This window comes from Gadus chalcogrammus, chromosome 1, assembly GCF_026213295.1.
Source record: "Gadus chalcogrammus isolate NIFS_2021 chromosome 1, NIFS_Gcha_1.0, whole genome shotgun sequence".
NCBI classification, from domain to species: domain Eukaryota; kingdom Metazoa; phylum Chordata; class Actinopteri; order Gadiformes; family Gadidae; genus Gadus; species Gadus chalcogrammus.
Window position 1 is genome coordinate 27,795,183 of NC_079412.1, and position 26,168 is coordinate 27,821,350.

At 48.2% G+C, this 26,168-nt stretch overlaps 2 protein-coding genes across 3 annotated transcripts in view; both read right to left on the reverse strand.

The window, feature by feature from the left end:
- Nucleotides 1-36: 36 nt before the first annotated feature.
- mybl2a (v-myb avian myeloblastosis viral oncogene homolog-like 2a) lies at nt 37-14,690 on the reverse strand. 2 transcript variants are annotated; one of them, XM_056599750.1, is made up of 13 exons: nt 14,236-14,690; nt 12,718-12,814; nt 12,431-12,499; nt 10,574-10,666; nt 9,763-9,983; nt 9,394-9,514; nt 8,911-8,964; nt 8,430-8,644; nt 5,865-6,405; nt 5,443-5,691; nt 4,063-4,305; nt 2,078-2,278; nt 37-1,459 (listed from the first exon to the last, which is right to left on the reverse strand). In XM_056599750.1, the coding sequence occupies exons 2-13, from the start codon at nt 12,811-12,813 to the stop codon at nt 872-874; spliced, it is 2,691 nt and encodes an 896-aa protein (XP_056455725.1). In that variant the 5' UTR covers nt 12,814; nt 14,236-14,690; the 3' UTR covers nt 37-871. The 2 variants fall into 2 exon arrangements, with proteins under 2 accessions (XP_056455725.1, XP_056455734.1); XM_056599759.1 differs by lacking the exon at nt 14,236-14,690 and adding an exon at nt 13,573-13,799.
- A 5,534-nt stretch (nt 14,691-20,224) lies between these two features.
- Nucleotides 20,225-26,168, reverse strand: part of sgk2a (serum/glucocorticoid regulated kinase 2a) — a 33,333-nt gene continuing 27,389 nt past the window's right edge. Inside the window, exons 7-13 of the mRNA XM_056599780.1 lie at nt 24,492-24,604; nt 24,166-24,202; nt 23,473-23,559; nt 22,811-22,906; nt 22,002-22,157; nt 21,540-21,629; nt 20,225-20,962 (exon numbers count right to left, since the gene is read on the reverse strand). Of these exons, the coding sequence (XP_056455755.1) occupies nt 20,807-20,962; nt 21,540-21,629; nt 22,002-22,157; nt 22,811-22,906; nt 23,473-23,559; nt 24,166-24,202; nt 24,492-24,604 (735 nt within the window). The 3' untranslated portion in view covers nt 20,225-20,806. The remainder of the gene's footprint in view (nt 20,963-21,539; nt 21,630-22,001; nt 22,158-22,810; nt 22,907-23,472; nt 23,560-24,165; nt 24,203-24,491; nt 24,605-26,168) is intronic.

The following is a 26,168-nucleotide window of genomic DNA, read 5'->3' on the forward strand; positions in this document are numbered from 1 at the left end:
GGAGTTGGATTTGTATAAAATGCACATCCATTTGTGGATTTATATAATGTACAAACGAAAAAGAAAACAAAATTGAGTCAACTGCTGCTCAATTAAATAATCTTTCAGGAAGGGCCATTGTTTGAACTACCTCATACTCTACTTATGAAACCACTTTATACAGGGACCTTCTGATCCACAGATTACACCAGGACCTTTCAACACTCGCACACAAGAAGGCTGGGAACCAATCATTTGGCCATCCATCGAAGGGGCCTTCAGACACCATTGGAGGTATTGTGTATTTCAGAATTCATTAATTATCCACCACATCGCTCTCAAATGGAACGACTATACATTCGACGTAAAAAGGCAGAAAACCGAGAGAAACCATCATTTTACTTCAGTAGCACAGGGTCCTTTTCCTCATAGCATTTAGCAACTGTATAAACAAACAAAAAACAAAATTGGTTGAGCTGACCGGGACAGCCACCTGTAGTACGACACAGCTCCGAAGAGAGACAACGGCCGAGCAGTTCAATGAGGTCCGGTTGGAGAAGATTCCAGGCCGCGATTCGCGGAGGATCTACTTAAGGAGAGGAAGGGGGGCCTGGAACCCTTTTCTGTGTCACGGTTCCTGGGTCGGTTCCTCACATCCATAATCAACATCATAGAAGCTTTTGATTGGTTGTGAATAAAATAAAAAAATGCAAAAGAGGGGAAAATCGAGCAACACAAGCGGTACCCAGAAGGTAAACGTCTCTAATGTGTATGCAGCTAAAAAAGTACCACCGTTCATTCCTCTGCCCCACCCAACCGGATGTCCGGGTCCCGTTCTGTCCACCGGCGCAGTGCTAGCTCCGGGCGAAGCCCCCCCCCGGCGCGGCCGTGGTCACTCGGAGGTCTTCCTTACCATGCGTCTTTGCACTTTACAATAATAGGAACCAGAGTCTCGCCTCGGCGCCGCCACCGCCGGCGCCGGCGCCGCCGGTACCTTCCGGCCCGTCGGCGGCCCCTGCTTCCACCGGACGGACTCCCGGAAGAGGAGGAGCCTCTCCGTGGTGTGGGGCGGCAGGCGGCTCCGCTTGGCCTTCACGATGCTGGCCGCCATGGGGTAGAGGCGCGGGAAGCCCCCCGACGTGGCCGGGATGGCCAGCAGCCGGCGGGCCATGCTCTGGAGCTTGGGGAAGCGGCGGGCCGCCTTCCAGAACAGCAAGGGGGCGTCGCCCTCCAGCAGCGGCTCCGACAGGTAGACCTCGAGCTCCGAGAGCGTCGGCGCCCCCGGGGGGCCGGGCGCGGACGGGGGGGGCTTCTCCTCCTCCTCCTCTTCCTCCTCCTCCTCCTCCTCCTGGGGACCGGCCGCGGGAGAGGCCGAGGCCTCCGTGTCCTCCAGCAGCGTCTCCAGCATGGACTGGATCCGGGATTTGGACGGGACGGTGAGGAACGACTCCTCGCTCTCCTGCTTGGCGTCGGGGAACGGCTGCGAGGAAACACGGAGGGTGAGGTTGAGTTTAGGGTCTGGCTGACAGTGTGGGCCAGACCACCCCCCCCCTCCAGGATAAACTGTGCTGGCCCCTTCGGTTTATCCTGGAGGGGGGGGGGGGGGACGCCCCGCCCCTGGGCGTTTCACAGTAGAGGCAGATGTTGGAGTCATGGTGACTCTCACTGGATTTGGGTTTGGATTAATTCCTCAAAAACAAACATCGATTGAATGCTATTATTTCAAAATCATCGAAGAAACAGCGCTGTACACGACGTGGTTTCAAATCAATTAAAACCAACGAGAGGCAGAAGAATAATCCTCCATCGCCCTGGTTCAGCGGACTCTTCCCCAGGATCAGAGCTAAGAGCTAGGAGCTAGGCGCTAGGAGCTGGTCGCTAGGAGCTGGGCGCTAGGCGCTGGGAGCTAGGCGCTGGGAGCTAGGCGCTGGGCGCTAGGAGCTAGGAGCTAGGCGCTAGGAGCTGGGCGCTAGGAGCTGGGAGCTAGGCGCTGGGAGCTAGGCGCTGGGAGCTAGGCGCTGGGCGCTAGGAGCTAGGAGCTAGCAGCTAGGCGCTGGGAGCTAGGAGCTAGCAGCTAGCGGCGGTCAGGTCAGGCCACCTGCAGCTTGATGCGGGGGTCGAGCACGGTGGCCAGGATGAGGTCTCTCTGGAGGATGAGCGGCTGTAGGTGGCTCTGGAGGCCGGCCCGCAGCGCCTTGGAGAAGTGGGTGTAGCTGGTGGGCCGGCCCGCCAGCACCGTGTCCAGGCCCATCAGCGAGGGGATGACGAAGGAGAGGGTGACCCCCGGCTTCTGGAGGACCTACGGGGGGGGGCGGGGGACACGGGAGCGTCAGCCAGCGGCTATGATTAACAACAAAGACACAGAGGCTCAAACTCTGTCCCGATAAACAACCTCGCGCCTCCGTCTAATAGTGCAAAATATAACAACGTGTGAGCACTTATTGTATGATCGATTCTATAACTTATTTAATGATAAAACTTGCTTTGGCAACATATATATATTATTTTTTTTCAAATGTACACATACACGTCTTAAAAATCGGGGCTAAACAATCGAGGCATAAATCATTGGAATGATTGCCGACTGAATATAAGAAAACTGAAGAGCAAAGTATCTTTCAATTACCATTTGAGACTGCACTATTTTAAAGGTGTGAGTAGGGAGTGGACATACCTACTGTATGAATGCAATAATGATTGTAATACCCATGAAGGTAATAACTTTTTCTGAATAACTTCTAATGTTTATAATGATTTACTGCTTTTAGATTATCATTGTTAAGTGAATTACGATTTGTCTCGTGTATTGTTGTGTTTAGTGTCTTTCTGTGTGGACCCCAGGAAGACTAGCTCGCCACACTTTGGTGACAGCTAATGGGGATCCTTTAAAACAAGTAAGGGATAATGTAAAGAACGCCGGTCATTATCGATAATGACCGGCGACGTTCTATACATTATCCCGCTTATTACACGGCTACTTGCCATTTTTTTTTTTTTTTTACAATTTATTTGTTGCCAGCCAAGTTACCGGACTACTCGCGGAGTGATACGAAAGACGTGAATCAGAGGCCAAAAAAAATTCACTTTCCTTGACAGCGGTCATTACATGCGTAGCAACGGTTGAATTATCAAAAAATAATTCACTGCCGGAAGTCGGGAAGGCCCATGCAAGTGAACGGAGCGTTCCACAGCATTGGGAAGAGCCGTGTAATAATGTTTATTATCACTCGGCTCTTCTCAACCGTTGCTAAGCATATAATGACCGCTGTCAAGGTTAGGGTTAAGATTTTTTGCCGTTTTTCATGTCTCTCCGCAAGTAGTCGGGTAACTTATCAGCCCCAGCGTCCTCGGTTGCTAAGCGACGTCAAAGTCTTTGGCGGACTATTTCTCTGCCGACCAACACTACGAAGGCTGGTCACGATAAATTGTAAAAAGACACACCGTCTGAAGTTACTTTTTCGTTTTGGCAAGTAGCCGTGTAATAAGAGGGATAATGTATAGAACGTCGCCGGTCATCATTATCGAAAATAAGCCCCTTCAGGGCGCAGCGAGACGCCTCCGCTGGGCGTCGGTGTCCGGTTAGCCGTCTCGGGGCTCCTATACATGATCCCTTACAACAGGGGTTCTCAAAGTTTTGACAGCTGAGAGCCAATTTAGGAACCCAAAATTTGACTGAGGGTCGCCGAAGGAAAAAAAAAATGGCGGGAGACACGGTCAGCATCCCAGTGGTGAAAAAAAACATCGCACCGTGGGCCTCTGGGAGGGAGGTCAAGGGATGTCTAAATCAAGAAACTGAGGTTCATCCTTTCAAAGTAATGGACAGTCGGATTAAAAACTAATGGAACAGGATTTAATTGAAAGCTAGAGAGAGTTGACTTTTCTCTTTATATTTATTTATCATTGTTTAAATTAATATTGATATAATAATTGTAAAAAAAATAGAAATCCCAAATCTTTTTTTTTTTTACAACTTACATCTCTATGTCATTGCGGGCCAGCAGGAATGTTTCTGCGGGCCGCCATTGGCCCGCGGGCCGCCTTTTGAGAACCAATGCCTTACATAAACCCTGCCGGCGGCCGTACCTGGATGGCGTCCTCGAAGGGCTGCAGCAGGCCCAGGATGTCCACCAGCTGCTCCCGCCGGGCGCGGACCAGGGGCGGGGCGCTGGTGGAGTCCTGCGCCTCGATGCGGGCCTGGGCCAGCAGGGTCATGATGGAGCTCCAGGAGGCGGGGTCCACCAGGCGCCGCATGGACGCCATCAGGGAGTTCCAGCGGCCCATGTGGCCGGGGGGGGACAGGGAGAAGAAGCACTCCTTCAGCAGCACCTGGGAGGTAAGGGCAGGGCTGGCTCAGTGCACGGGAGGTAAAGCACCACGAAACGAGGCTTTGAGATGAAAAAAAATATTTTTATTTTTTATGGACATAAGTTTGCACTTAAAAAATAATAGACTAAGAAAAACTTTTTGGTTATGCCATTTATGAAAAGGTGATTATTCTATACCATATTACTTGGAAATATAGGGTAAATGGCATTGTTTTGCATATTTGTGTCTTTAAAATAAACGACAATATTTTTTTTTTTCAGTATTTTTTCATTTTCTTAATTCGAGTTTTGTTCAGAATATAGTTATAATATCGAATCGTGAACCCAATATCGAGTATTGAATCGTGAGCCGAGTGAATCGTCACATCCCCGGTGGGAAGCAGGTACCCACCAGTACCCACCAAAGACCAAACAGAGACATGCACATGTGTGTGTGTATCCATTTAACTTGTGACCACTCACTGCACTGGTTAACAGACAGTCCAGCTCAAACACCTCTGGCCCTTCCCCGTTCACACGAGCTGGCTTGGTGTGACTGAGTGTGGCCGCCCAGGGAGCCCCCGGCTGGGACGTGCACCTCCCCTGCAGCGGGGCTTCCCTCTGGAAGGCGTGGCTTCAACCCGTGACGCGCCTGTCCTGAGCCGATCCCGTTCTGAAGTCTGCGCTCGACCGTTGTTAGGCGGTTGTTCCCATTTTGCTTGGCATCCAAGCACCTCCCGTTCTCTTCCGTCTTTTTAGTTGAAACTGTTTCTGAATGCGGCTGTTGCTGAATGTAGTCAGTGGACAGGTCTCTCTCTCTCTCTCTCTCTCTCTCTCTCTCTCTCTCTCTCTCTCTCTCTCTCTCTCTCTCTCTCTCTCTCTCTCTCTCTCTCTCTCTCTCTCTCTCTCTCTCTCTCTCTCTCTCTCTCTCTCTCTCTCTCTCTCTCTCTCGGTTAATTACTCCGTCTCTCAGTCTTTCAATCCCTGTCAGCCTCCCTCCCTCTCCCCCCCTTTCAGCCTCCCTCGCTCCCTCCCGCCCTCCCTCACCCTCCCTCTCCCCCCTCTCAGCCTCCCTCGCTCACCCTCTCCCCCCTCACCTCGTTCCAGTCCCCCCCCCCCCCTCACCTCGTTCCAGTCCCCCCCCCCCCCCCCCCCTCACCTCGTTCCAGTAGCCGCTGGTCCTGAAGAAGGCCACCACGCAGCGCAGCTGGGTCAGCACGTTCTCCACCACGCGGGAGTTCTTCAGCGCCTCCCGGATCACCAGCTGGAGCGTGGACGCCACGCAGGCCGCCGCCGTCCCCGTCTGGAGCTCCGAGAACGGGGAGGGGTCCCCCTCGGCCGGCCGGTCCCCCAGGAACGCCGCCAGGTCGTCGGCGTCGGGGTCACCGCGCGGCGACGAGCACATGACCTGAGGGAACCGACCAATCACAAGAGCTCTGTTCACTGAACGGAAAGGTTCACCACAGATGGATGTAGATACAGAACCTATGTTGGGTAGAAAGGTAAAAGAACGAGTAAAGTAAAATAAATCTATTTTCTTCGGCTACTATTTAAATGTCGTCCATTTCCATTTCCACAGACCTTGTAGTCCCCGAACACGGCGTTGGCCTCCAGCGCCTCCTTGGCGCGGCTGGCCACCACGTAGCCCACGGCGTGCGGGAAGAGGCCGTACCCCAGAAGCACCTCCTCCAGCTCCCGGCCCAGCGTGGCCGCCAGGCGCCCGCCTCCGGCCAGCTGGCGGAACGCCACGGTGGAACGCCGCAGCCTCCAGCCGCTGTCCACGAAGTGCAGCTGCACCGCCACCACCACCACGGGCTCGTCCCCGGTGGGGGGGGCGGAGGAGGAGGAGGAGGAGGGGGGCGAGGACGGCGAGGACGGCGAGGAGGCGCGCGAGGGCGAGGGCGATCTCCCCGCCCAGAGGTCAAAGGTCACGTGGATGGCGCCCCTGCGGTCGCCGTCCTCGCCGCCGGCGAGCCGGGCCTGGAGGTCGCGGATGAGCTGGGGCTTGATCTTGCGCTCGACGTCCTCGTAGAGCTGCAGGCCCACGGCGCGCTGGGACAGACGCAGGTAGTGGGGGGCGACGGTGGCCATGAAGGAGCGGAACCCCGCGCCCTCCACGAAGCTGGGGGGGGAGGGGGGGGGGGGGGGGCAGAGGGCCGGGGGGGGGGGGGAGGGGGTGATGTACATCGTTAAAGGGAGGAGGACAGAGGAGAGCATAAGAAAACACCATCTGGCCTGCGTCTGTGTCACCATCTTTGCATCGGTGTATTCATGACATTTACATTAAGTGCATTTTCAGACGCTTTTATCCAAAAGCGACTTACAATAAGTACTAAGCCAGCGCTAGCACTTATTGTAAGTGGTCGATATATCGATATTTGAAATATATCAGTATTTTTTCAGAAGGGATATGGAACGAGACGCTATCGTCAACATCAATATAGTTTGCGTTTTTTTTGCGTTGAAAGTACAGCATATTTTATCAAAATACAGCAGTTTCGAACCGCGACTGCCGCCTGCTACTTCATAACTGTGCTCCTCTCTCTCACACTCTGCTCCGGCCCGGCCCCCCTCCCACTCACGTCAATTTTTTAAATCCCCTACGGCGCGAAACACGGAGTCCGCCGGCAAACGCGGCGCGGAGGAGCTTGTATGTAAGCAGAGACCAATGGCTCCGTAGTTTGGAAATGTTTTGGGTACAAGGTGTCTGACGAATGACAGAATCTTGTTTTTTTGTAGAGAGTGCTTCAAATCTGTCACAACTAAAGGGTTGAGTACGACCAACCTCTTCCATCACTTGCAGCCGCACAACGTGCTCAAAAAACGTGTGCAGCGACCCAAGACCTAAAGCTGAAAAAAAGGACCCAAAAAAAAAAGCTGTCTCGACATTAATTATTTTTCTATTCAGATAAAGGCGGTTGTCCCGAAATGATGCGGGGGTCGCTTCATGTCGAGATTCAATTCTGTGCTTCAGATTGATGAGGAAGTGGAAGAACCAGAGACGTCTGAGAACCCGACGGTCAAGAGAAATATTAATAATATAATTATAAGATTCATAATATTCCGGAGGCGCACACAGCTTTTGGCCCTGATATTATATATTATAATGTTCCCAAACACGAGGCAGAGGCAGTGTCTAGTCCACGGTTTATTCAACTATCAAACTGTATTCAATTCCGGAGAGTAGGAATAGTAACGGTAAATCCAAACGGCAGGTTGGTAGGCTATAATTATATAGCGGGGATATATTAAAGCGTGGAACAAGCTTGATACGGAGCGGGTGAAAATCTCCTTAAAAGTATATGTGTGCGCGCGCGCGCGTGCGTGCGTGTGTGTGTGTGTGCGTGCGTGCGTGTGTGTGTTATTCGATTACCTGGTAAACATGTACGGTAATATTCATACTGGTTTAAATAATACATTTGATAGTATTTCCCATCTTTGCTGAGAAAGAGTTTTGTTCGAAAGTTCAGTGATTGAAACAAATAAAAGCCTGGGCTATTGAAGTTTTACGGTACCACTGTCAAGTGGACCGGGTGGAATTCACTGCGGGTCTCTCTTCTTATATCCATCTTACCAAAGATATTTTATTACTGTCCTTCTCAACACTCTCTGATCTCACCAAAAGGCTAGCAGCACAAAACAGCAATATCGACGAGATGCGCTATGCACGGAGAAGAAAGAATACGAGGTTGAATTTGCAACAAATTATTCTAAATCTGCCCACATATGGACGCGTCAGAATGTTGCAGTTTCCACTCGCTACAATGTTGCATCTGTGGCCGCTGGTATCCAACCACAAAGGAGTTCGGGGCTATTTTCAGCATTATGTTTTTGTCTTTTTGGACGGCACGGCGATCCTGGGCCAGAGCCTCGAATGCCCCGGTCCAACGACGCGCCTGTGCGACACGATGCTCAGGTCTACTTTTAAGCGCCAGGACGCACAACATACAATACGGCAAGAGCATGAAAAAGGTGCATGGTGTCATTTCTTTACAAAAGGACGCACTGACACAAACAATACATTAAAAGGTGTACAGTACTGTACAATATTATGTGGCGGTGTAACCCATATAGTGCCCCCCCCCCTCCCACCGTGTGAATGACCCGAGGGATCCGAGCGCGGCTCTGACCCGCTGTGGCGCTCACCTGAGCGGCAGCATGTCCTCAGCGATCATCCTCAGGGCGGCGGCCACCAGGCGCTTGCTGAAGGTGGAGGGCGGCTCGGGACGGGCCTTCGCCCTGGCTCTGGGGTCGGGGGTCGGGGACGTCCTCGACTCCACGGTCGGCGGAGGCGGGGGGAGCGCCACGGTCTTCTCCATGGGCCTGGGGGGCTTCTTCGCCTTGCCCTTCTCCGGCTGGACCTACGGGACCACCAGGACAGGGGGGGTGATGAACGTTGGGGGGGGCTTTGGGAGGACAACAAAATAAACATGGCGGAACAAAACGACTTCATTGTGGCGGCGTACTATAGAACACGTGTGTGTTACGTTCCTGTTAATGAACAACACAAACACACTTCACAGATGTAACAGGCATTATCTCGATGACACAGCATCGTTGGCGGGTCCAGGACGCTGAGGGTGCGGCTCTACCGGGTAACAAACAGGTGTATGACGGGAGCTCTCACCGCTTCAGGAGACACAGGCTCAGAATCCAGGACTACGTCGAACCTGAAGTCCGCCTGCAGGACGACAGCAATAGAGGCTTGTAACTCGGGACGCATCGGCGTAACCCCCCCCCCCCCCCCCCCCCCCCCCCCCCCCCCCCCCCCGTGTATGTACATCGGCCAATAGCAATGGAAAACGGCTTGGAAAAGGCGACATCGACCGAAACCATCACAGGTATTTCTGTTGGGAGCGGCGATGTTTGTCTGAAGGATAACCAAAGTTAATGATCTCCACGTTGCTAGACCCAATCAACACTACCACATCATTTTTTCTACACCATTGCCGTACAGAACAACTCACTCGCTCCCCTTTCCATTGCCACACGAGAGAGAGAGAGAGAGCAACATAAAACGTTGAGCATGCCTACACGCGTTCCCAGGGTCAAAGGGTAAACACAAGGAGGGAAAAAATAAGTAATCAGACGTCACAAAGCGGAACTGTACCTCGCTCTGCTCCAACTGCTCGGGGTCCAGTAAGCTTCTGTCGCCGTCCTCGGTGAAGAGGCCCATCTCCGCCTTGCGCCGGATGGTGGAGTTCCAGTGGTTCTTGATGGCGTTGTCCGTCCTGAGAACAGTCATACAGTATAAATACTGTGCCCCTGAAGCACTTTGAGACTGTAATGGGGATCAAGGGCTGTGCACATAAAAGGTGCGAACGAGGGGAAAAACCAGAGCAGTCCGATTGAAGCTCCGCCCGTGTGTACCGGACATTGGTCCGATCAAAGCTGCGCATTGGTTAACCAACGAGCCCTTCTTTACAACGACAACGTTTGGCCCGTGGCCGCCAACGGCCCCCCGGCTCAGTCCTCATACCTCCCGGGCAGCAGCTTGGCGATCTCGGCCCAGCGGTTCCCTAGCAGCGTGCGGGCCTTGTAGATGATGAGGTCTTCCTCCTTGGTCCAGGAGCTCTTCTTGACCTGGGGGTTGAGGTGGTTGTGCCAGCGCTCACGACACTGCTTCCCCAGCCGGCCCTTCAGCTTCTTGGCGATCATGCTCCACTTCTTGGTGCCGTATTTCCCCACCAGGTCCATCACCTGCACAGAGTCCCAACGGGAGGACAATGAGGGGCTGTGGCCTCAGAGGTTTATATATATATATATGAGAGAGAGAGAGAGAGAGAGAGAGAGAGAGAGAGAGAGAGAGAGAGAGAGAGAGAGAGAGAGAGAGAGAGAGAGAGAGAGAGAGAGCGAGAGAGAGAGCGAGAGAGAGAGAGAGAGAGAGAGAGAGAATGGGAGAGAGAGGGGAGGGTATGGGAGACAGAGGGGAGGGTATGGGAGACAGAGGGGAGGGTATGGGAGACAGAGGGGAGGGTATGGGAGACAGAGGGGAGGGTATGGGAGACAGAGGGGAGGGTATGGGAGAGAGGGGAGGGTATGGGAGAGAGAGGGGAGGGTATGGGAGAGAGGGGGGAGGGTATGGGAGAGAGGGGGGAGGGTATGGGAGAGAGAGTATCTGTGTTCCCCACGCTAAAGATGGACCCATGCTCGTTACTTTGTTTCCTTTGTATTATTATTATATCCTTTTTCTGTAACTATGCGTTAGTCCTGGATAAATAAAGGTTTAATGACGGCCTGTGTTCACGGCCAGAGAGGTGCCGACGGAGCAGGTTATGAATCAGCCCTACCAGCTCGTCCTCGTCTTTGGTCCAGCAGCCCTTGATCAGAACGGGGTCCACGTGCTTCTTCCAGCGATGCAGGCACTGGCCCTCGCTGCGCCCCTGGAACACAGCGACGTTAGGGGGGAACCAGCGGAGAGACCTCACCGTGACGGCCCTTAACACTTTGACATGTGATGCATCCAGTGGCACCGTCACTGCCCCTCGTTCAAAGGCTGTATCAGCGATGCTGGGTGACGTCACTTCTGTCGGTATTTGATGCGTTACATTTACATTTAGGGCATTTGGCAGACGCTTTTATCCAAAGCGACTTACATCGATTAATACACACATTGACACACCGACGGCAGAGTCAACCATACAAGGCGACAGCCAGCTCGTCAGGAGCAGTCAGGGTTAAGTGTCTTGCTCAGCGACGAACTAGTAACCTTTCGGTTACAAGACAACTTGCTCTACCTCCTAAGCTAAGCCGACCCTAGAAGCAAGATCCCAAACAAACAGAGCCCGCTCGCCCCTCCCTTCCGTGTTTCTTACATCCAGTAAAAACGATCATGAACGCAGCGCCAAACCCCACAACACCCACCCCCTGTCGGTGATCGGTTGGAATACTATTTATTTTGGTTTTTGAGTGGTTGGTAGTGCCATTTGTTTTTGTGTACGAACTCGGAGCACAGGCTGCCTACAGAGCAGTGTTCACGTTGTCCGGTAATTACCGGTCTTTGACCGGAAAAAAATGAGGAGGACCGAAAATTCTAAATGTCTCCGGTCAGAATGACCGATTGGAAATAAGGATCGGAGCGTCCACACGGAGCCGAAACGGGCGAAGACAATCCGGTTTCGTTTTATGCGGAATATTCAAGGCGCTGGTTCTCCACAGAAAGAAGTGGAGCGCATCAACCCTGCGCGCATACAGCATGCGCGCTGTATACAAACATTCAGTCACGAGGAGATTCAACGTTTTAAATTGAGCAGAGATACTTTTGAATGTGTTCATTTGAATTGTGTTTAAATATGCTACAGTGGTCATTTGTTTAGCCAATTCACGTAAAACAATGAGGGTTTTGATTGTAGCGTAGCCTGTGTGATAAAATAAATAAGTTACTTTTCGTGCACTCGCTCAAATTGATCGCTATAGACTACCGTAGGTTTATGAAATAAACGGCGGCAAGCTAGCGAAAGCCGGCGGCAACATTTGCGGAGTACCGGAATTTACAACCATGACGAATCAAAATATGATCACACACTTCTTCTTCTTTATATAGCCTGCCTATATAAAGTGCAATAAACACGGACAGTATCCGACCGATTTTTTTCCAATTTGACCGGTAAAATTAAACCTTCCCGGTCACATGACCCGCACCAATTTCTTCTAGCGGAAACACTGCTACAGAGATGCGTTTTTTTGACGGCCTGCTTATGGGGTGGGCAGTGAGGAAAGATCAGATGAATGAGATCATTAATGTTTCGGCCTGGAATCGCTGATACAACCTTTAGGTGCACTGTGTAGAATCATGCGGCATCCAGGGGGTCGGCTTAGCTCAGGCGGTAGAGCAAGTTGTCTTGTAACCGAAAGGTTGCTAGTTCGATCCCCAGCTCCTCCCAGCTGAGTGTTGATGTGTCCCTGAGCAAGACACTTAACCCTGACTGCTCCTGACGAGCTGGCTGTCGCCTTGCATGGTTGACTCTGCCGTCGGTCTGTCAATGTGTGTATTAACCGATGTAAGTCGCTTTGGATAAAACCGTCTGCTAAATGCCCTAATTGTAATCTAGCAGAATGGACTTAGTCAGAGTTTAACATAATGTTCATTGAGAGCGTTTTATACTATTATCAAGTGAGTAAACTCTGATTGTTCTCTATACACTTACTGGTAAGAAGGAGGAGATGGCTTTCCAGTTCTTTCCAAAGTTGCTCACTAACGTTTTAAGATTCTGATCCTGTAAAATACAAAAATTAGAAAAAAAAGTTACAAATCACAGAAATTGTCATTATGAGATGGTAGAAGTTTGGGCAAAAAGCTCAAATTCAAATACCCAAAATAAATATAACAGGTGTTACAGCAGTCACAGGTTATGGAGAAGTGGAAACGAAACAGGAGAAGACATGAGTATTTTTGGATAAGGGATTTGTCTTTGGTTAATCCACGACAACTCACCTCTTCATGTGTCCATTTGACTTTAGTGAACTTGTCATCTTTCTTCTCCGATTCGTCCGAGTCGCTCCACAATTGCTCCATGCCTTCGTCCTCCATGCTGTCAAGACAAAGCAAACAATGTACATTTAACATCAGACAACATCGGTCACATCTGTTGTTGGTTTATTACAGTGACTGAAATTGGGCTCATTAAACCCAGAATCCGTATTGGATGTATGGATAAGTGTGACACAATGGATAACACAATCACTGTTATTGTTTAGGTCATATGACCTTACAGTACAGCTTAGGTCAAACACACATTTATTTTGCTGTTAAACAAAAACAGTTCAACCTATTTGCGTCCATGCTTTTAAAAACGTGTTGATGTGTATGGCAGGAGAATTATTTCCAAAAGTAAGCAGCTGTAAAATAATGTTTCCGATTCTTTCACATCGACCTGGACTTTGACTCAGTGCCGTCTTTGGGAGAGGTGGCTGCACAGGACAAGGTGTCAGCGTGTTGTTCACACTATACATAACAGTGTCAGCAGCGCAGACCACAGTAGGGCAAGTGGGTGAGCATCAACTCACCAGAAGTAAACATCAAACACATGACATTTAACACACACAGATGCATACACAACACGGCCACATTGACACATAGCTACTGTGAAATACAACCATTTCCTCCACCCTTCCCCCCATCGGGTAGGCATAACTTCTGCATGTTATTATCCTGTGTAGCTAGCAGCAGTCACACAATAATATGGCCTGCCAGTGAAAGCGAAAGCAGGAAGGCAACAAGTGACACGTTTAAATAATCGCAAAGCAACAACGATATAAATGTCTGGGGAAAGAAATCAGTCAAACTTACGTCACAACTTTAAAAATGGATAACTTGGCTAGCAAGCTGTACCAACAGACAAGCAAGCACGCCTGCAAACGGTCGACTGTTGAGAGGGAGGACGGTGAGTCGGCGGTGTTGCCAGATTGGGCCAGATTTCCCGCCCAATCTGGCAACGCAGTTGGTGGGGCTAACCGGGAACACACAGCCTCCGACTGTGACCGCCCGTTCAAAAACAATAATACAGTAAAGACCAGGCGGGATACTTTCACAATAAAAGCTCTGTGCAAAAACCCGTGAGGACGTACAAACACGGGGGGGGGGGGGGGGGGGGTTGCCCCGAGTAGAGTAGAACATAGTACGATGTGAGAACGGCGAGGTTGCCGTTTTGGAGAGCTCTCTGGGGGGAGCAACGGCTCTTCAACGGACGGGGGGTAGTTCACGTAACGAGAGAAATTCACAACACACCCTTGATCACTACCGCTCACGTAATGCGGACGTGTGATGTTCGACAAAGCGACAGCCAGACACTTTCTACTACTTTTAGCACTTGTTTTTTGAGCATAAGTCCCCAATTCTAGGCGTCTGGGGTCTGTTTGCGGAAGATGACATCGGCACCCTCACAACATTGACCCGCATATTCAGTGTGGTAAAATAATACGCTTTAGTTGGTAATACGAGGATGAAACTCACGCGTCTCCCCGCTTCGACGTCCAGTTGTTTTTGCAGTTCAGCGCCGTTCACAAACTCGTGGCGCTCCGGTCCTACCAACGCTTTTCCCGGGACATCGGGAGAGAGCGGGGCGCGTTCAAGAGCGGTACCAGGGACATGGGGCTGAGAGCGGGGCGCGTTCCAGAGCAGTACGGCTGCAGAAGCTCGACGTCGTTCCCAATCCCAGAGAGCGCGGGACTTCCAGTTACACAGGTCCAGCGGGGGGAGGGACGGACTTTTGATGCTTCTGGTTCTTTTTACATGTTTCGGAAAATGCTTTGTCAGATGTTTCTTCAAAACCCCATGTGTGTTTTCCTTGTCGTTGTTGTTATCTTATTTGTCTAGTTCTTGTTCTTCTCGCTCCGGGGAATGTTGACTGGCGTACACCGGAAATTGCATTTTGGACCGGGATAACGCCACGATTCAGGATCCTCTCTCTGCCTAGCACTACCTCCCCGAGTTTTTCGGTTGGATAATTGGCCAACGGATTTAACGGTCGCGGTATTTATTTATAGTTTAATGTATGTGCTCTAAAATAATATACGGTCCCAAATGTTTATCTTCTGTGATAATAAGCTGTATTTACGTATCAACATATTTATATACATAGTCAAAGATTTGTAAAATATGTATACACATATTTTTATCGGTATTAAAAGGACTAAAGGTGCGCAGGGAACAATCCAGCGGTGGTTTTGAAGCTATAATTTACAGTACATCTATATGTACTGACATGGATGTTAAAACCCTCCCACTAATATTCTGCTGCTGAGGTAAACTGTGTGCGTGTCAATATAAAAATATAATTATATATAGGTCTATATAATCATAATAATACAAATAAAAAAACATAGAGCACATTTCATGTGTAGTCAGTACCTTTTCACCTCTCCCTGTGTGTGTGTGTGTGTGTGTGTGTGTGTGTGTGTGTGTGTGTGTGTGTGTGTGTGTGTGTGTGTGTGTGTGTGTGTGTGTGTGTGTGTGTGTGTGTGTGTGTGTGTGTGTGTGTGTGTGTGTGTGTAACAGAACGGTGGCCACATGCTATCAGTGTTTTGACCCAGAAATTGCTCCAGGACAACTACGGTTACACTATCCCCAGGATAGCCAAGGGAGATGCATCCTCTCGATCGTTCTCTTGTTCTCCACCTCCTCACGTGTATCCCTAGTAGAAGAATTCATGCGACCGTGTCTCTCCATTTCGCAGTCACGTTTCTGACCCAGTAGGACTGTTCAGACTCGGCCCTGCAACCGCAGGCGTCCGCCTCAACTAGAGCATCGTGGACTTCTACTGCCATCTGCTGGTGTAACGGTTGTCATTCAATGAAGAACTGAAGGACAACGACGTGCTTTTCATCTTCTTAATTTTTAAAGGCCTGGGAACCGCAGACAACAGACACAATGTCTTCATAAAGCGTGGTGGTGTTGATCTTTGCAGGCTGTCACCGCTCTTACTTATTATAGGCCTATCAAAATAATTATTTTTTACCTGAAGAACACAATTATTTCTTAAACATTACAAAACAAATACATACAATAATCATATAAAATATGAAACAACAGCATTAATATAAACTGAAATACAAGATTGCTATTTATATAGGCCTATTACACTTTCGAGCATACCTGGAAACAAGACAACAGACAAAATGTCCTCATAAAGCGTGGTGGTGTGATCTTTACAGGCTCTGCATGTATGAAAACAAAATGAAATGCATTTACCTTCCAATGCAGTAACATTACTTTGATAGCATAAGGATCTTTTAAGCTAGTTAGCATGCACATGGTCTAATGAAAATAATAATAATAAACGTTTCATTAGTTAATTTAAATTATTCCAAAATCATCACAATGCATGCTAAAACAAATAATACATACACTGCATTAAAATACACCACCTAAATTATCTATTTCTCCTTAAACAAAATACAATACTGGGAGAACTTATACCTCTGTCTTACGGCAAGACCGCTCTAAAGAGGTACGGCAACACGCAACAGAAAAAACACACCAGACCTGTAGCACACCACAACTCCACAAGAGGCTCAATTAGAAATAATACAACTCTGGCAAAACTCGCACATAATCAAAACTATTTCTAACTCCATTACACCGGTCCATCATGACACCACCTGGCGGCCGCAGCCGGAACTGTGCGTCAGTTTTTTAAAAGTAAAGGGCTTTTATGGTTCCACGTTTCTGCAACACATTGACCACGCAGACTCGTCGAGGCAGTCATGAACGTTTATGGTTCTGCATCGAGTTTTAGTAAGCGGACCATTCGCAGCCCTTGCTGCTGCGTCGCCGCACGGAAGGTTTAAGATTTTTGGGAAAGCGCACGTCCGGCCCTTGCGGTGGACGCAAGGAGGGTCGTAATCCCCTTGCGTTGTGGGAACGTGGGACCATAAAGAGCCCTTTAGTTGAACGGGTTCTACAGCTCCATGCTAGCCCAGCAGGGCAGCCCAAACCCCAAAGCCAGACCCAGAGCGTACGGCACACGCCCAACCCCACGCCCGCTGTTATCGCCATGCACGGACACCGCTGGGGATAGGGGGATGAATTATGGACGGCGGGTGAGCGGTTATGTGGGGATTTTATGAATGGATAGATTCATAATTTCGTCATTGTTTACAGAGACATGCATCAAACAGTTTCACAGTATCCTCACTTTTTGGTGATCCTATAATCAATTGAACTGAATTGAAAGGAAGGGGGAGAATAACTGTTCGCTATTAGGTTTAGGATATTATTACGTTGCGAATAATGTTCAGTGTGATGACAATATTTAGATTTGATTATCCCTCCCGTGGTTTCTAATTACAGAGGACAAATACAACCTCGAGGCCTGCCCTATTTCTGTGGCCCCGATTTTCCAAATTGTCTATTGACTAGTTAGGCTACATGAACTACCCTAATATTGGTTCCCAGCACTATTCTACGAACCACGTTGAATCAGGTTTTGTATATACTGTATGTATTGACCAGTGTGCTTGTCTGGTCAAACTAAATTACCGGTCACTCCTGAGCAAGAGATCTCCATCGCAACTGAGACTATGAGTTTAAAGGGTCAATAAATAAAAAGATCCAAAGTACTGAGGGCCATTACATTACATTTACATTTACATTTAGGGCATTTAGCAGACGCTTTATCCAAAGCGACTTACATAAGTACATTTGTCATAAGAAGTGCAAGTACAACAATTCGCTAGGCTAACTAATTCCCTGTGTTACACACATTGTACACAATACAATACAATGTTGGTTAAGTACTATAATACAATACAATACAATACAGTGTACAATGGTGCCAGAAGGGGGAGGGTGGCTATGCAGAGTCGAGGTGGACCCTGAACAGGTGAGTCTTGAGCCTTTACTTTGACTTGTGATCTACTGTACAACAGAGAGTGTTGTTGTCAGTGTTGTTGTGGTGACTCTCTGTCTCCGGCTTCCTCCAGAACTAGACGACGCTGTCTGAGCGCCAGTCCCCTATTAGGTCCTCAACTCCTACAGGCGGGCGTGTCTGAAGGTAGCCTATAGGCGCTTACCTCTTTACGGTTCTAAAGGGCTGACTTTGGTCCCACGTTCACGCAACGCAACGACCACGCAGACGCTCCGACGCAGTCGTGAACCTTTATGGCTCCGCGTCGGGTTTTAGTGAGCGGGCCAATCAGAGCCCTTGCTGTGATTGCGTCGCCTCGACGGAAGGTTAACATTGTTGGGGAGACGCACGTCCGGCCCTGGCGGTGGAGGGTCCGCAAGGACGTAATGGGTCCGTAGCCTCCTTGCGTTGCGTAAACGTGGGACCATAAAGAGCCCTTAAGTCGCGTGCTTCCTCCCCTCACTGTTCCCCCAGACTGTTCCTCTGATGCCCCTGATCGCGGTTCCAGGACTGGTTCGGAGCCAGTGCCAATCTCCAACCGGTTCGGAAGTGGTTGCTATGTGGAAGTAGACGCTGTTTGAACAGGCAACATACACACGCACGCACCACACACGCGTGCAACACACACAGACACACACACACACACACACACCACACACACACACACACACACACACACACACACACACACACACACACACACACACACACACACACCACACACACACCCAACACACACACACACACACCACACGGGTGCAGCATGGGTGTGCACACATGCAGGTACCCCAAACATAAACACTAACTTAATTGCTTTTTAAGACCTGAAGGTGCGAACCTACGGATTTAAATGTTGGACAAATGCACTGATTTGTTGGTGCTGTAAATAAAAAATAAAAAAGGAGTTCTTGAGAACTTTTCATTTTAGGTTTGCACTCTAGTTGACTTTGTTTTAAAAATGGCTTGTTTCTTCACGTGCAGTTCAAAAATGTTTGTTCTGTTTACATTGACCATGGCTGAATACATCACTGTTTTCATTCACTTAGATATAAACAAACACACACACACACACACACACACACACACACAACACACACCACACACACCACCACACAACACACAACACACACACACACACACACACAACACACCGTTTGACTTTGACTCGGTTTCTAACACAAGCAAGTCATGTCGTATCAACCATGGTACGATACAACCTTAATACCAATTTAGTCATGAATAGATATAATTAGTATCTTGACATCTTAACATCTTAACCTTAGACATATGGTCCAGAATTCTCTTTCCCACTTGCTCTTTAAACGCACATTTTTAAATGTTTTTCCCCTGTTGGTCTTAAGGTGGTTTCCGCCTTCTGTTTCGTGTTCCATGGTCATTAAAAGACGAATCACAACACGTACGCAACTTTTTTGTTTCCATTAACAACCCATTAAAAACGAAACATGTGCATGTTTTCAAAACAAGTTTATTGACCGGTTCTCTCTCTATATACACACACACAAACACAGACACACACGGAAACAGCGCACACAGACGTCTGCCTCAGCGGCGCCCAAGTCCTCCGGGACCCCGGTGCTGCTGGCGGTGACCTCGCTCCGTCTCCTCTGTTTACAGCCAACACGGCCTCGGCACGAACACCCAAAGCAACACGACCAGGCCGTCGCGCATTAACGTCGCATCACAACCGTCTTAAGTTGTTGAGCCCACAAACACCGCTCGGCCGCCGTCACATCGTGTTCCTCTGCTCGTATATAATCCTACTGTTTGCTGGTGTTCTATCACTGGAATGCCGTCGGGTTGTTGTGAGTGAGAAAACTTTCATTCACAGGTAGAACCATGGTTGGAACCATTTCTCTATAATGGCCCGAAAACCGAAGTAGCCACTGAGAGGTGCAGATGGTTTCCAGTCATTCCAGTCATGCTGAAGTGACTGGTGTCCACGGGTTACCTGGTTGTCACCAGAATGTAAAAGTATCTCAGATGACACTGCAACATAGGCCTTTGGTGATGACATTGGCATTAGTTCATATAAAATGACGAAACAAGTTGGCTCAGGTTCATTCTACGAAGGGTTTCAGTTTTAAGGTCCATTGTCGACTAAGCCAAACACATTCAATCCACCGTATTACCATGTTATACAAGGCTAACATTTTCAGGAACAATTCCAAGGTGGAAAGGCGCTTAGTTCTTGTCACATCACACACATTACACTTACAATTTACAAAAGCACAGTTTTCTGCACAGATTGTGTAGTGAAAAAGTATGCCAAAGTCATTGTTAACTATTTTAGAGATTACAACTAGCAAGGAATCCAATCCATGATTTTTAAATGAATTTGTCGAGTGAGTAGAATAACTAGTAGTATTTTCACTGGTAACACTTTATAACAACTTTCAGTGGTATGCCATTTATAGGCCTTTAGTTAATGATGAAGATATCATAAACAAAACATGAATATACATTTGTAGATGATTAAGAAGTGCTGTCATCAACCAGCCTATCAAGTAGACAGACTGTTAGTGGTGATATATCCCATCAGACATCCGGGCGGACACGCCCACTTATGATGTCACTAGAGGGTGGATTTTAAGACTATGACTTGTAATGACCATCAACATCAAACCTGGGGGAAAAATAGGGGCCCTTTAACATAGCACTCATTAATCTTCTACAAATTTATATTAATGTTTTGTGAACGATAAGCTAATCATTATCTAAAGGCTTGCTTATCTATGTTTTGTTGATGATTTGTTTTATAAATGACTTACCACTGAACCTTATTACAAACTGTGACCCAATTACCTTCAAACGTTTTTTTGTGGTAGACTTGTTTGTACAAAAGCATTATCATATTTTTAATATACACTAATAACAAATCTAGTTAAGATGCGAGGAGATTCCCAGGATGCTTTGCTTTTACCCAGATCCATGCCAGACTTAACCCCCAACAGAACATCCTTTAATCCTGACCATCTCTGCGTGTTTTACTCTTTAATGGTTCGTCCCACCTCCACACAATCACAAATTCAGTTTGAACGGCTACACCCTCATTACAATTATAACATTCACACATTCATCGACGCCCTGACTAAATGCGCGGTCATGTGACGTCTTCAGCGCTACAGGAAGTGCCGGCTACAGGAAGTGACTGCTACCTCACAGGAAGCTGTCCTCGTTGGAGACGAAGGAGAAGCCGTTGAAGGCGTTGTTGGAGCTGGTGCTGGCGTTGAACTCGGGGGTCCGGCTCACAGAGCTAGGGACCATCTCGCGGGTGAACTCGGGGTCGATATGCTGGGTGTCCGCCGGGCCTTTCTGGAAGGTTCCAGGATGAACAACAAGACGGTTACACAGACAGTTTTCCTTCTGTCCGATTAGATAAGATTAGAAATGTGTTTGTTGCAGCAGCCCAGCAGCATTGGACAAACAGGATGAAAGACAATACTATAAAAAAGTATTAATGAAAACAAAAATTGTCGCTAAGGTCAATGCTAAAGTAAATGCTAAAGTAAGGACAAAACGAGACGAACAAAACCAACAAAAACAAACAGGGCAAAACAGGGTACAAACAATTAAAATTATAAAGTCTAAAGTCTAAATTATTATTATGCATATTATATATATATTATTATTATTATTTCTCACATATGTTGATACATTTTACCTCGGCACTTTGGGTACCAAGTAGCTGATATTAATACAAGTGAGTAAAAAACTGGTTAAAATGTCCTCTATTTACGAGGACAGACTACATACGCAGTTCCAATCGGACCGAAACCAACCAGTCCTATTGGAGAGACCTGAACCTGAGGCTTCAACTTCAGTTGCATCCAGACTGGGTGATCAAATCGATGGATGAAATGTGTCCTGAGGGGAGGAGGAGCCCACTCACCACGTTGGGGTTGTACGGGGGGGTGATCCTCTTGTGGTAAAGGTCATCCCAGTTGATCGGCGAGAAGAAGACGTGATTCTTTATCTCCAACTGCACCAAGACGAAAGAGATCAAAATATACAAATATTAACGCCCCAATGAAGAGCATAATCTATGTTACATTTGTAATGAGAATATGCTGACCTTTAGGTAAAACCTAATAATTAAAAGGCAAAGAATAATGAAGTGAAACTCATCCAATGTACCTCTGTAAGTAACATTCTAGCTCCATGGACTAAGAACAAACATTATGCTGGGTGACAGGGTTAAAGCTGCACTATCTAAATTGTTTCAGAGACAGCAGCATCAAACTTAAAGCAGCACTACAGGAGTGCCTCTTAAAGCTGCAGTTCTCTAGAAAGAGGGCCCGCCATGGAACAAGCCACGCCCCTTCCGGCGACCGGGGACACGCCCACCACTCACAAAGTCAGCGATGGCGCCCAGGCGGCGGTTCTGATCCTTCTGCAGCAGGCCGACGAGCAGCGCGCACACCGCTTCTGACTTCCCCGGGCGAAGGGGGAGGGGCTTGTGCAGGATCCCGTCGTACATCTCCGATATGTCACGGCTGTAGAACGGAGGCTGAGGGGAGGATGAAGGGGGGGGGGGGGCGGGACTATGTTAGATCTGTTTTTAATTTCCATACGATTTATATTTTTGAAGGATTTATCCTTTTTATGGTAGAATGTAAATTTAAATATATATTTTAGGGTGTTCTGGAAGTTAATTTGCATATAGTTCTGGGTTGGTGTCTACTGATTTCATAAACCACCAGTCATATTTCTGCATTCACCACTTTAATTCTGTGAAAATACACAATTCACTCGCCCTAGGTAAGTGCAGTATTTGCACAGTATAGCGTAATAGCCTAATAGTACACAGGAGGGTCAGCCAGCTCACCGATACACCGCAGAGAATTCAGGATCTTGCCACAGTGTTGACGTTGTAACATTTTAGTAACTGGTAGCATTAGGCTTTTGCTTATCGGATTTTGCTTGGCATGGCCGGCCAGTGAGAAAAGGGTTCCATTTTGTGGCGAGCGAGCCAGGAGACAGGAAGGTAGAGGAGAGAGGGGGGAAGACATTCAGCAAAGCACCGCGGGGGGCAGGAATCAAACCCGGGTCGCCGCGGTAAGAACTGGGCCTTAAAGGGTACGCTCTATGTGTGTCTTTACGTTTCCGATTCATGACACGATCTCACGTCACCCCACCACACGGACAAAGGGGGGGACCCACCAGGCTGTAGATCATCTCGTAGAGCACGGCTCCGAGGCACCACCAGTCCACCGTGCGGTCGTACGGCTGTTTGCGCAGCACCTCCGGGGCCAGGTACTACTGGGCCGTAGGGGCCACGGGGAGACAGGGAACGACATCAACACGAGATCACTACGGGGCCCGGGGACAACAACCAGGGCCATGAAGACCACAAACCTCAAAGAGGAGATTAATAATAATAATATTAATATTAGATCTTTTTTTTTACAGCGCTTTTCTTAGTACTCAAAGACGCTTTACAAAAAGGAATACAGAACACAACAATAGACGACACATTAAGAGAGAGAGAGGGTGGAAGATAGCGGACGGTGATTTGTCAGATGTTGTGGGCTGTCCTGAAATATGGGATTTAAGTTGACTTGTGAATGAAAGGAGTGTGTCAGAGTTTGGGATGGCCAGAGGGGGGGGGGTTCCAGAGGGAGTTTATCAGTGTGCAACCTGTTCATGGGTCGGGTGTATTTAGTTTGAGATATTCTAAAGTTACATTGGCTTCAGGAACAGCTCATTAACAAGCAGGTAGGGGTATTGATTATCATGGATAATGTGCTCTACAGCCCCTTTAACCAGTACAGTCTAGTCTTGAGTTATTGATTATCACGGATCATGTGTGATAATGTGTTCACCTCAGGCGTCCCGCAGAAGGTGGACGTGGTGGTCTCGGCCTCGATGCCCTCTTTACACAGCCCGAAGTCTGTCAGCACCACATGACCCTGGAGAGACGCACACACACACACACACACACAGACACACACACACACACACACACAGAAACACACACACACACACACACACACACACACACACACACACACACACACACACACACAGACATACACACCACAGACACACACACACACACACAGACACAGACACACACACACACACACACACACAGACACACACACACACACACACACACACACACACACACACACACACACACACACACACAAACACACGCACGCAAAAGAGACATATTTAAAGGGGTCATCAGTCATATGTAAGCACACCTGCACACACAAAACTCACTGTGAGTGAATGTTATTTATTAATTTATTTTACAAGATTGACTTAACAAATCCCCAGTGACATATTAACGTTACACAACATAACATTGCATGAAATAAGGCATCAGTGCCAGGTTCACAAAGTTCTGCGTCACAGCAGGGGACGCGGTTAATGGATTACAACGATCCAGCACCGGTTAGATATTAGGTCTATACTTTCCCCGATGTAGCGGTTACACTATGGACTGTAGGAAGGTGATTAGATGCTTTGGCTAACATTTAGTTTTCTGTTGCGTAGATCTGGCTTACCTGGGCATCTAAAAGAATGTTTTCAGGCTTCAGATCTCTGCAGGAGACAAAGCATTATCACGTTCAGAACTGATGAAATACTTAATAATTTTATTCTTATTATTTTTATGCTTGCATATTTTATGCTGCCCTCCCTTGTCTGTGTGTGTGTGTTTGTGTGTGAGTATGTATGCGTGTGCGGGTGAGTGTGTTTGTGTGAGTGTGTGTGTGTGTGTGTGTGTGTGTGTGTGTGTGTGTGTGTGGTGTGTGTGTGTGTGTGTGTGTGTGTGTGTGTGTGGTGTGTGTGTTGTGGTGTGTGTGTGTGTGTGTGTGTGTGTGGTCCCGACCTGTAAACAATGTTGAGGGAGTGCAGGTAGCCGATGGCGCTGGCCACCTCGGCGGCGTAGAACCGGGCCCTGGGCTCAGAGAAACACCTCTCCCTCTGGAGGTGGAAGAACAACTAGAGAGAGAGAGAGAGGGGGGGGAGGGGGGGGAGAGAGAGAGGGGAGAGAGAGAGAGAGACTGAGGGAGAGAGAGAGAGAGAGAGAGAGAGAGAGAGAGAGAGAGAGGGAGAGAGGGAGAGAGAGAGATTGGAGAAAGGAAGAAAGGGAGAGAGATAAAGAGAGAGAAAGAGAGAGGGAGGGAGAGAGAGAGAGGAGGGGGTTACAACGTGCACCAGACTTTTGGGGCGCAGCGCGGCCAGGTTGGGAATCCAAATCAAAGACATAATACGTCTTTGGAATCAAATTAAACAACGGAGAGCGAAGCAATGCCCCAGATCATACAATCCTAAGAATGGACAAAAGCATTCAAACTGAGATGGGGAGAGTCTGGATCTGAGCATGCTCTCCGGGGCCGGGGGGGGTTCCGGTCGTGGGGGACCACTGGTCCCCCCCGTGGTGCTGGGGTTGGTTTGATGTAAATAAAGGATCAGTGGTCAGAGTGCGTGCGGAGGGATTACAGCGGACCGAGGTTTGAGCTGCTAAGCACTTGGCGAAGCTGAACGCCAATTAGGCTTTTTGAGGCTTTTTGAGGTTTCAATTGCATTCCATTATTGGACAAACATGTCTCCCAAATGTTTCAATGTCTCTCAATTAACTTTGTGTGATAGTGCCGAAGTTCTTTAAAGGCAACTAAGCACATTAAGACAATATGGATGCAATTAGCACATAATCTTACTTAGCAGGGAAAATGCGGGACAAGAAGTTTCAAGTTTATTTATTTATTCATACATACATACATACATGCATGCATGCATGAATGGGTCCCCCAAAATAAGCTATTGAAAGCTTTTGGGCGGGGGCCCAAAAGCACAAGAACAAATATTCAAACAATCTTTACGGACATATTGAATATATTAGTATAGACGATGTAGCTGAAGTATTTGTGTGCGAGCAGCACAGCTATGTGATTAGGGAGAAAGAGTCTCCTAATTTAATAACTCATAAAATGTTAACATCTCACATTCCTTCAAGATATCATGTTGGGATAATCAGTGTGACTTCTATTACAAATATATTTTCAATTCAATTATCAGGGACCAATATTAGCTTATGTTCTGTGGGATCTTACTCAACTGACGCTAAAAATATCAGTTCAACAACCTCATTTTACCAGAGGAGATACAAAACAACAACCAACACCCATAAAGCCCATTTCAAAACGTAGATAAGATAAGACGAGCGAAGCTACGGTAAGACTTCCTCATAACAACTATGACAACATCAACAGCGTTCCATCTCCTCCTCAGCAATACCAATTCCCAATCCACCAGGATCCTACACTATCGTGTGTGGACGCAGTGGACGCCACACCTTCAGCCGTAACGCACTGTCCATTAAAGGTAGTGCACTATGGAACACACTACCCCCAACTATAAGGGAAAGTCCCACTCTGGCCACCTTCAAGAACCAAGTAAAGGTCTGGCTCAGAGCCAACCAAACGTGCAACCACCTCTAACTGCATGCTGTACCGTATTTGCCCAGAAGAAGATAGTAATGAATCATGTCTCTGTTTTAACACAT

Coding starts and splice junctions, on each gene's coding strand:
- mybl2a (XM_056599750.1), bottom strand. CDS start 12,813: ATGGAGGACGAAGGCATGGAGCAATTGTGGAGCGACTCGGACGAATCG. Junction 10,667..12,430: donor CCATCTCCTCCTTCTTACCA/GTAAGTGTATAG, acceptor GCTGTGTTCCAG/GGGCGCAGCGAGGGCCAGTG. Junction 8,645..8,910: donor AGCCTGTGTCTCCTGAAGCG/GTGAGAGCTCCC, acceptor GTGGTCCCGTAG/GTCCAGCCGGAGAAGGGCAA.